General features: G+C 46.8%; 2 protein-coding genes across 2 annotated transcripts; both read right to left on the bottom strand.

Moving 5' to 3' along the window:
- Positions 1-6443: 6443 nt before the first annotated feature.
- On the bottom strand, positions 6444-7746 carry VE01_04541 (uncharacterized protein). Its single transcript, XM_018274013.2, has 2 exons — positions 7016-7746; positions 6444-6961 (listed from the first exon to the last, which is right to left on the bottom strand). The coding sequence occupies exons 1-2, from the start codon at positions 7729-7731 to the stop codon at positions 6541-6543; spliced, it is 1137 nt and encodes a 378-aa protein (XP_018131368.1). The 5' UTR covers positions 7732-7746; the 3' UTR covers positions 6444-6540.
- Positions 7747-8746: 1000 nt separating this feature from the next.
- Positions 8747-11029, bottom strand: VE01_04540 (uncharacterized protein). The gene is made up of 2 exons (XM_018274012.2): positions 10431-11029; positions 8747-10342 (listed from the first exon to the last, which is right to left on the bottom strand). Exons 1-2 carry the CDS (start codon positions 10586-10588, stop codon positions 9496-9498), a joined length of 1005 nt encoding a protein of 334 aa, XP_018131367.1. The 5' UTR covers positions 10589-11029; the 3' UTR covers positions 8747-9495.
- Positions 11030-11102: the final 73 nt, after the last annotated feature.

The raw sequence follows: 11102 nt of genomic DNA, 5'->3' as shown, positions 1-11102 counted from the left end.
CCAACACCGTGGTTATGGAACTTGGGACGAGACAGCTTGGTTCATGTGAATATAAAACATACATAGCCGCCTCATCACCCCCCCTTCACCCATCTTTTTGATCTCCCGGTTCCTCGTCGTCCTCGCACGCCATCTTCCCCTCGTACTTCTCCGGATCTCCTCTCTGATACCCTAGCTGGCCCATCCGAAGTATCAGATCCCGAGGGGTTACTTAAGACATTCCAGTCTTTGTCAGCCCGCCTACGCTCTCTCATGCACTATTCACGAAAGGACCGCGGTACCGGCTGAGACTCACTCGTCCCTGGTCGACTGCTCCATCTCCGCCTGTGCCTCAGCGAAGATGACTGTTTAATCTATGGGCTTGTTATCGGCTTGATGGCCACTTGGTTGCTATAGTATCTCGTCCCATCCCCATCTATAAAAATGCCGTGTTGGTTAGCTAATGAAATGGACTATTTAAACGCCTTATTAATCATTGAATCACCGTCGTTATTATGTATGTAAGGCAGACATACCGAAGTTTGGCCCCCACGAGGCTTGGCAGTTGACGACAGTCAAAACCAACAGTGCCGAGTCAGCTGTGCTCTTCTATACCTACTCCATCTCAAACCTCTCCTTCAGTTGTTCAATTATTAATTAATACCCGACTACCAAGCTATCTTCTAAATTTGCTCAGTATTTATTTATTTAATCTGTAACATGGACATGGAGTCCCTCATTGCCTGGGCATTCAGCCAACCACGCGACCCAGAGTTTGAAAGTGAGTGTTACTGAAATCACACGCTGCCTATCGACTCAACTGGGAGCTAGTAGCTAATATATATTACCTTGAGTAAAGAATGCTACGGTAAATCACGCGGCACAGATGCCGCCACAGCACAGATGCCGCCACAGCACAAGAAGCAATTCTTGAGGCTGAAGAAATCTGTACAACAGCCCTCGAGAGCAGCACTTCAGACGCAGAACAGGCTACCTCTAGTGCGCACCCAAGCTACCAGTGCCGCACATGTGACAAGGTTTTCGAGTGTGAAAATAAGAGAGATGTGCATCAGTCACAGGACCATTAATAGTACAGGATATGGTGGGGGATGGGAGCGAGTTACAATATACGAGATATGACAATGTGATCGTTTTTTACTTTGGCTCCATCTCCTCCTCCATTATCTCCTCTGATGCCTATCTGCCCCTCCTCGAGAGCATTTTGTGGTGATACAACACTAGCAAGTGCATTCGGCCTGGTTTTCGTATCACGGCCAGAGGTGGAGGCAGAGCGGCCTTGGTTATCCCCTTCGGCAGGCGGATGTGAGGAGCCGCATTCCATCGTGACCCAAATTAGTAAGGGCCTAACATGTATGTTTTCATCAGTTACGTCTACCTACGAGAAAGAGTTCCTGTCAGCATTTAGTATACTGCAGTAGAGCGTGGGAGCACAGACACAATACATTGATTTGGATGGACGAAACACGAAGGGAACACAACAACCCTTACTTACGTTCAAGTTTGGTAAACTATCATCAAAGTTGCACCCAATATTAAGCTGAAATGCAAGGTAAATCACAATCCAGGGCATATATCTGACAGAAGCGGTAGTGCATTATCAATATCTATACCGTTCGGCTATCGGCGTTTTGTTTCACATCGAAAATAGCGGTTATGTCTCACACAAGGAACAAAGTTTCTAGATCGACACATTACCACCAAAACAAGCCGGCGGCAACTATACCCCTGACTTGTATGGTGCCATTTAAAGGAAAGAAGCGGACGTACTATCATAAATACGCTCGGTATGGACAATTCACCGGGAGATGTAAAGCTTAGCAAAGCATAGTATGAAAGCTCAAAAAATCAAATAGTATGCCGTCCCTAGTACCGTATCATGGAATCTATGCTAAGCCAAGGGGTGGAAAATATGTGAACTTTATAATCCCCAACTCAGACAACCCCTGCCGTTTAACGGCAGTGTAACAAGCTGTAACCAACAAAAGTACCGAAGGCCATTATAGTACCATGGTAGCCCAGTCTCCTGATTTCCAGATCCAACTAATATATGAGATCCCAACCTCATTCTATAGTGGCAAACCTGCGAGAAAACGCCCTGCTCGGGGTATTCAATAACCTGCACTTGGCCAATCCCAAATCTATGATACTTAGAACTTGGTCGCGACGTGAAGTGCTGCACCCACGATATTCTGAGTCGGCGCTTAACGGAGAATTACCACATCCCAGTGCCTTGGCAGAGGATCTACACAGTAGGGGCTCTGTATCACAGGAGGGATTGCAAGTTGATTTGAAGAATATTTGTCGAGCGTGGGAATTAGGAATCCAGAGTGTATAGGCCAATATCATTATTTATTAGATATCCGGAGAATATGTCAACTCTAAATCTTTCCACCATCTCGAAATCTACAAATATTTAGGGTTGTATGGTGTTCTAGAGTTTCAGCTCAGGCGACTAAGATCGCTTTTGTCCTCACTGTACAAAGTGTGTCTATAAAGCAGGGACCGAAGCTTGAATACCGACATGGTTAACCAGTACTTTGATTCCACGGGTATTATAGACGATAGAGAAACTGAAATAAAATAATGGCTTACAGATATAACCTTTGGATAATAACTTGGCGTTGGGTTGGCAGTATCACACAATTACAAATGAAAAGCCCAGCTTATACTTCAAAAACACCCAAATAAGAACCCCAAGGAACTATAAAAATCTATGTTTTCCTCTGTCGTTTTGCAATATTTAAAAAATACCTCTACTTTCACTCATATCCACCATCTTGCAGCCTATTAATATGAAAATCACAATTACTTTTCTGGCTGTCCTAGCCACACTCGCAGCAGCAAACCCTATCATTAGTCTTGAAAAACAATGCTATGCCGAAGGAGAAACTTGCTATCAAAAGAGTTGCTGTGCACCAATGGAGTGCAGGGTAGGGTCTATCCGTAACTGTCTTTTCTTGCTAACGCCGGTTTACTTTAGTACACTGTCCCTGGTGAAATGTTCCCGAAATGTAGAATACATTGGTGAACTGTCCACTACATTTTTGTTCATCAACATGTTTAAGGGAAGGTTGTGCAGAGATCAAGGGCGCCTTAGTCGTTGTATGGAGTTCTCCAATGGAGTTTCAGCTCGGCCGACTAAAGTTAGATTTAAATAAGAATAGTAACATGAATATAGTTTTTGTCGTTTGCCCCTGTCATAGCATTTAATTTGTGTTCCCCATCTAAAGTTTAAGCAGGGGAGATGTAGATCACAGCAGTGCCATGCACTTATACGAGCAAAGGATAACCCTACATCGAAGCCTCCGTTTTCCCCTGTTCTAAATATCCAACATAAGCCAACATTCACATCTTTGCCCTCTTACAACCTGTTAACATTTATTTTTTAACTGTCCTAGCTACCCTTAGAACGGCAAGTCCTCTTACAGGGCTTTAAAAACGTTGTCCCTGTCTTGGAGTTCACTGCCCCTCAAATGGCTTATCGCTACCTGGCGTTTGCTTTTACTTTTACAAATATAAAATGAGTTATCTACCCCTAGGTTATAACAGTACTACTTCGCTAGGCTAGCAACTCCGTGTCTCTGACACTGGAAAATATAGCTTACGGACTATAAAAGACTGCGCATTCCCTCTTTCTCGAATTTCAGAATAAATATTAATCCCAAACTCGCTGTTATATCTTTCCACCGTCTTACAATATACCAAAATGAGGATTTCAATTACTCTTCTCACCATTATTGCCTCCCTCGGAGCTGCAAATCCTCTGAAAGAGGTGCCATGCAACACCCACGGGGAAAGGTGTGGTGGAGTGGGGTATGGCGATTGTTGTGAAGGACTCACTTGTATTGTAGGTGCCGCAGCCGTCGTCGATACTTCTATTGCTAGCAGCATACTAACATGCTTGTTAAATCCAGGGGACAAACATTTTAGCTACGCATTGCCGCTGGTAGAAAGTGCTGTCTAGTAGCATGGTTTGCAAACAGATATCGAGGGATTGAGGGCAATGCTTCGTTATTCTATGGAGTTTTCTATTTAAATTTCAGCTCTGGCGACGAAGTTGGGTTTCTGTGTTGCCTTTATTTCCAATTTAGACCAACCAATCGACTCCCGAAGGTTGTAGTTGGGGATGTTAATATGGAATTTGTCTCAATAGAAATTAGCAGCGAAATGAAACATAACGGTGATTCAAAACCCCTTGCTTAGAAGTAACTAGAATTCAATTTGTGTTCAATGGGTGATATATCATAACAATGTATTGTTTATTTGGTTAGTTCGGACAATGCTATCAATTGAGAATTGAGTTTGTAGCCCAATCCACCGCCCGTTCAAGAAGTACGACATATAAAGGCCCGCGCTCCAGCCGCCTGATTTCAAGAACCACGTTGACGGAAATATTACTCAGCTGTCTTATAATCTGTCAACATGAAAGCCTCAATTGCTCTGTTAACTCTCCTGGCTTCACTGGCTGCAGCAAATACTTTTGGAGAGCTTGAAAAACCAAGCAAAAATGAATATCAACTCTGCCGTTCAGATAAATCTTGCTGCGATGGGCTTACCTGCAAAGTAAGTTTTTGTAGGGAGTGGAAGTTCTCTGACACGCTAACATATCCATTAACTCTAGCTACAGCCCGCTAGCTATACCACTGGAATTTGCTACCAAAACTAGGGATATCCGCCTTCCAGTAACGTGGTTTTCAAGATAGCTATACAGGGAGGTTCGACTGGAGGAATTAAGGGTGATTTAGTCGTTGTATGGAGTTCTCCGATGGAGTTTTAGCTCGGCCGACTAATTGCAATACTGTCTTTACCATACACGTTACTCATGCTGCCCAGAGGTCCGAGGAGGGACTGTGGATGATAGTAGTGATTGCAGTAATTTTCATGTTTGTTACCCAGAGATAGAACCAAAGATAGACATCCTATTAGCTCAAATTATGTGTATCAATCTTCGGCTACATACGGTCCCTCTTCGGACTTTTGGGCGGCACGAATACTTTGGTTATCCAAAGACCGAAGTTTGCAGCTGGACATGTTTGAGTAACTAGTATGCAGTGTGTGTACGGCGTCGCCAGGCTAGTAACATAGTGTCTCACATAATGCCAGTAATTCAAACCCCAGGGTATACTCCAACCAAGGATACCAACGCGTAGGTTATAAGAGTCTACGTGCCCCCATCAATTGTGCCTGATATTCAAAAGACACTTCAACTCATACATTATTCGGTCGCTTCGCAACTACCAACATGAAGGCCTCACTCGCTATTTTTACTATCCTAGCTGCGCTAGCAGCAGCAGATTCTTTAGACAGCAAGCATTGCGTTACCAAAGGAAGGGCTTGCATGGGAGGCATGAAATGCTGCTCAGGGCTTCGTTGTGTCGTAAGTCTTGCTATTATAGCTAGCTTGCACCAATAACTACCTTTGGAATGCTAACATAAATTAATTTTAGCCTCTTCCCGCTCACAATTTTGGGACGTGTTCTAAATAATAATGATTTGTCTCCTGTGTCTTTGGAGGGTGGGTTCTGAAAAGTCTGGCGAGGAATTGAGGATGCTTTAGTCGTAGTATGTAGTTCAATAGAATTTCAGCTCGGCCGACTAAATGAGGAGGTTCTTATATTAATCATGCACTTCGACCAATTGAGAAATTTGAAGAGTAAAGATATCCATTGCTTCGTGTAAGACGCGGCTCTTACATAACAGGTGTAACGACAGCGGGATCCCGAGGTGTCAAGCACATTGAAGTTAATCACATCTGTGGCTTATAAGATAGCCCACGACCTGCCCAAAAATAGTTGACGGACAATAAAACCAGCACATTGGTTTCTGCCATTGATCTAGAATATATCTCAACTCTCACGTTCTCCTACTATCGGAATCCGCCAACATGAAGATTTCAATTGCGCTTTTGGCTATATTGGTCACACTTGGAGTAGCAAGCCCAATAGAAGAGCCACGACAGTTTTGCGGAGGGCAAGAGGCTGTGTGTGAAGGGGAGGAGAACCGCCCATGTTGTCCCGGGTATAGATGTATTAAAGTGAATTCTCATTTGGTGCCTATATGGAGAACAAAATTCCCACATACATGGCCAAACTGCAACCATCATGCCTCTTTGGGACGAAGGTGTACTGGCCTGGGGTAGGCGCATGAACTACTTTACCTGCCAATGGATCTTAAACCGTATCTTCGGCCTAAGAGCGGTCTGGGCAGGTCTCCGAAGTTCAACTGATACAGCCTTGCGTGGTGCAGCGGTGAGAATTCTAGCTGCTTTATTAGTCCTAGAGACAAGAACTAATTTGCTAACTTTAAATGAAATTGCGTGGATTCCATAGGATTGTTTTTAGCAATCACATGGTAAATACAACATATGCGGTTTTAGATATACCAAACATATACACAGAAATAAAAGCTACTACCGTTGAACAAAAGCGTTAAAATAGAACATGCACTAAAGTTATTTCATAGCCTCCATCCTATACAAAAGAGGATAGAGCTTCATAGCTACTAGAAACAGCTCTACAGACTGTTAAATATAAATACACTTCAAGAGCCATTTTCAAGTTCATACGCGTTCCAAGGATATGATGAACCTTTCTCTAACAGGACAAACGGATGGTGATATCTGCCTAACGACGTTGCAACACTCCAAATTTGACCTTGGTTCTGTGCCTTCTCCCAAAAACGGGACATGCCATAAAGCCCTTCGGATCGCACAGCATAGAACCAGGTGAATAATGAATACAAACTAACCCTTAATCGCCCTTGATAACGCTCCTGTTCTTGGCCACTCGCTAATGAAGGTGGGGTTGCAGTCGAAGGGACAAAATCCGCATCGTATGCCCATATCCAGGGAGTAGAAGTGTTGATGCATGAAGTAACAACCTCAGGGGTAATGAGTAGAAAGGTGTTGCTTAGAATGCGAGTATCTAGAATATCCTGCTGCAATCGCCGCTGCTGGAAATTGCTAGGCTTGTTGTCAGCGATACACATTCAAATACAACATCAGGACGGAACAAACCTGCGCAAAATTTCGGGATTATTCTCCGACACATGCCCATCCGCTAAAATAAACTTCTTCGTTGGGATGATGTCCATGCCGCCATTCATTTGCTTCAGACTTTTCTCTGCACAACTCTCCATGACCGAGAGGAATTTATTCCAAGAATAATCGTCACAACCGCTGTCTATCGAACTATCGCTCAAGATGACAAAGCCCCAACTCGTAGTCGGTTCACCCTGTGCTGGCGGACCGGCGAGCTTTCGCACCCACTTACAGGGTCGGTCTATGTCTTGAGCATGCGTCGCCATGTCTTCTCTAGATTTCTTCATCCTCGCTGCGGCGAAGTGGTCTGACCTAAGGCCGACCGCTAAGGAGAGCGCATCATCTCGTGGAGTTGCAACTGCGCAAAGGGCTTCCCAGTGAGCCGTCTGGTCCTCGTTGCTCCAGTGCATTATGCTGTTTGCACACGCCTGATACGGATTCCAAATGTGATACCTGTTCGAGATCAAATGGCATTCTTCCTCCGTCAACGACTCGGGAGTCGTGAGGGCTTTGCTTTGCAATTCCCCGGGCGTTAACCCGCTAACTTTGAAAACACTGGCAGCCTGTGTGGCAACGTCTGCCAGTCGAAGAATAATGACTTTTTCGGCCTCTGTCACCTGATCTGGAGTCTGGAGGGCCTTGGTCCATAGCTCTCTCTCTCGAGGGGTGGGGAAGACATCCGGAATGTCCATCCTTGACGTTTTGCGTGACTGGAGACGATGATTTCGATGTGATTGACGTCGTCCAGTGGCCCTCGTCACATGCGCGTGCTTACCGACCGAATAGCAGGCCTGCAAATAGTGGACCAGCACCCTACCCCTACAGCCTACAGCAGCTACAATTTCCTAGCCCGGGGATTTGGTTATTGTAACCATTTGTTCTCCCAAGGGGAAGCAACATAATTACCCACATCTGGCACGAACACATGTATATTAAGTATAGTCCGTTGTAAACATTGATAACACTTCAATTACTATGTGTTACCCCACATTGAAAGGCCATGTAACTCAGTTGTGCACCCCGAACCTGGGTGTCCAAGTTATCACTTGTTGGCTCATCATGACCACGCAACTATGCCACGACTAAACCACCAGGATATCTGAGATCTCCAAATACTGCAGTGAGACCGCATATAATCCGAAATATCTGCCGATACAAATCGATATGTGACATAGCACCATATCTCTTCCCAACGGACTACAGTCAGCTCAGAATCCAAGAAGCTAGATAAATCCAACTCACTATGAGCGCCTTAATTGCCCTCCTCTTGAATAGTCATCATATTTGGACAACATTGTCCTCTGCAGCACTCTTTCTCCACGTTGCACTCAACAATATCGTACGCGACGAAGTGCCAGTCCAGACGACACCCGCCACATTTATTTCCATATGACCCGTATCTTTCGATTGGCGTGCACGCCGGTGGCTCCACCACGGTCTTGTCCACCACTGGGGTTTCCGCCACAGACGCCGAGGCAAAGAGAGTTGTAATTGCAAAAATAACGGTGTTGATGCGCATAGTTGCGGTTGGAGGGTTTTACTTTTCGGATTGCTGGAGCTGGATTTGCGATAGAATGTGGCTATGGAAGCAAGGGGTGATAGATTGGGAACACAAGGCCTATAAGTACTCACCAACTGACGCTATATATTTCACTAGATTCAGATAATAGTATCACCGCAGCGATTGGTTATGTAAAAACTTAAAGACGGGCCGTTACAAAGTCTTAGATTTTGAAGTCAGTATGAGACTGTCTCAGTGCCTGCTGCTTGCCAACTAACTATGGAAGTGAGCTAGTTACTGACAAGCCAATCGAGGTTAAAAAGGGCCGGAGACATTCCGAATCGCGATATGGGGTAGGACACCCATAAATCCTGTTCACCATGCATGAAAATATATCAGATTCCAACATGGGGAGATCTCAACAGCACTAGGTCCTTGGCGAGATCCAAATCCATGCAACGTTGTCAATATTAGGTCGTGAATGCCAGGGTTTAAAGTTTAGTCCAATTATATGACAGCGCCCCGCCTCTGCGTCTAGACTCGTATGCGCCGCGAGGGTGAGAGACTTTTGGTCATTTTCAAGACATTGAAGTGGAACCCGTCCTTGCCAAGGGACATACATTCCTCCGCCAACCCCCCCTTTGCGGAAAAGTCAACGACGCGGATATATCAACCTCAAGCTTTAACGAGCTCTGACTCGGATATCTGCAATTGGAAATTATGTGTGTGATTATCGTTCTCTCCCACCACCATAGCAGAGACTATCCAATTATCAGGTAAACACAGTCCATGTCTCAGATCGGATATCAGATTCGGGTATAATTTCTTGACTGCTGTCAATCCCAGCTAGCCACCACACAGCCAATTAATAGCTACGGAAACGGGGGGTATCATCACCACAAGTAGAGGGTATCCGTCCATGCCCTGAACGCCACCCCATGCACCGCTGTCCACTCTAGAATCCCAAAAACTTCCCACCAAGAGCCACCGCAATGCCACCCCCAAACATTGCAACCACGCTGACGAAACTCGCCACGCTCAGCCCAGCCATCCCACTAATGCCATGTCCGCTCGTACACCCCCCAGCCACCCTCGACCCAATTGCCATCAGTACACCACCCACCACTGCTGCTGCATCTCCCACCTCGACTCCTTTGGCGGGGAAAGTACCCGAGAGGCGCCAGAATGCCGCGCTGCCACCTGCCACGCCCGCTGCAAAGACGAGGGGTGAGACGGACGGCCACGGGGACGAAGAGGGCGTGACAGCGCGCCAGAAGAGTTTTCCGAACGATTCGTACGCGGAGGACACACCGAGGGTGTTCGTTGTCAAAAGAAGCGACGCCAATTGAGCCAGAGCCATCAACGAGCCGCCAATAAGGGGGTTGAGTAGCTTGCCCTGCTCATCAGGCAGGTAGCGCAATGCCGCACCGACGACGGACAAACAGATGGCCTGATATACCAGCACGGCCGGAAAGTGCGCAACACCGCAGCGTTGAGCGAACGTCAGCTTCGGCTTCTCCTCGCCCTTCGCAGCCGCCGGTGTGGCGCGACGGAAACCCGCAGAGTATCCAACAAACAAGGCACCCCCGACCAGCGAGCCGGCGAGCACAGCGAAGCCAGAGCGCAGGCCCATCCCGACCTGGACGAGGACGGTGCCTGGGCAAGAGCCGGTGAGAGCCATGCCGGCCCCAAGGAGGAGGCAGCCGGCGATGTTGCCATCGTATGGGAAGTAGCCCCAGGCAGCGGGGGAGCGGGGCGGGCAAGGGGCGAGGGCGGCGCGCTTGGTGAGGTGGATTATAAGACTGGATATGGGGTTAGTGTGGGGTTCTGAGGGACGGGTGAGAAGGTGGGGTGTGGGGAAGTGGGGGGGGGGATGCAGGGGATGCTTACGCGCTGCCCGCTGTGGCTGTCAGGAAGACCTCAAGCATGTGGAAGTTCTCGAGGCGGAGCTGGGAGATGATGATGGATGGGGAGGCGACGCCGGCTGCGGAAAGAGCGGCGCCGAAGAGGAGGCCAGAGGTGGCGGTTGAGAGGGTTTGAGAAGCCATTGAGCGTGCGATTGTTGTCTTGTCAAGGTGGAAGGAAAGAAAGTATTGAGACGCGTCGGGGAGTGTGTATAGCGTATAAAGAAAAGAGATAGCGCCTGTGGCACATTTGTAATTCAAGGCCTCGATTGCGTGCCTGATGGCTCCCGCAGTGGGGCGGCTCGGTGGTACAGCAAGTCAGGTACATAATGAAAATGGCATACTTACAAAGCTATTGAGCAAGTTTATGGAGAAGTAACTTACAGAGGGACCACATATTGCCGTAATAGGAAATGAAGAAGCTATCCCCCAAGTATGCCCAGTCAGCACTAAACTTGACGTCGGAGCTTTTATGCTCTTACTGGGATTTGGGGTCCAGACGTTTGGGATTCGTAAGAAGGAGCTGCTTACATCAGCGGCTTTTTACGTTTCCGTTTCACGTGATCAAGGGATCGGAACTTGACGCTTTTCCGAGACATCCGAAATAGAGTCACGTGACGTGTATAAAGAAACTACTGGAAGTTACCAGATCCATGAT

Source organism: Pseudogymnoascus verrucosus, assembly GCF_001662655.1.
Source record: "Pseudogymnoascus verrucosus strain UAMH 10579 unplaced genomic scaffold scaffold_16, whole genome shotgun sequence".
Lineage (NCBI taxonomy): Eukaryota > Fungi > Ascomycota > Leotiomycetes > Thelebolales > Thelebolaceae > Pseudogymnoascus > Pseudogymnoascus verrucosus.
The sequence above is the reverse complement of the archived record's forward strand: the minus strand, read 5'-3'. Positions and strand labels throughout refer to the sequence as shown.

Bases quoted from the DNA above. Each gene is read 5' to 3' on its own strand.
- VE01_04541 (XM_018274013.2), bottom strand. From the start codon at position 7,731: ATGGACATTCCGGATGTCTTCCCCACCCCTCGAGAGAGAGAGCTATGG. The intron at 6,962-7,015 runs GTTTGTTCCGTC...CAACAAGCCTAG, and splicing joins AATCCCGAAATTTTGCGCAG to CAATTTCCAGCAGCGGCGAT.
- VE01_04540 (XM_018274012.2), bottom strand. From the start codon at position 10,588: ATGGCTTCTCAAACCCTCTCAACCGCCACCTCTGGCCTCCTCTTCGGC. The intron at 10,343-10,430 runs GTAAGCATCCCC...CCCCATATCCAG, and splicing joins ACAGCCACAGCGGGCAGCGC to TCTTATAATCCACCTCACCA.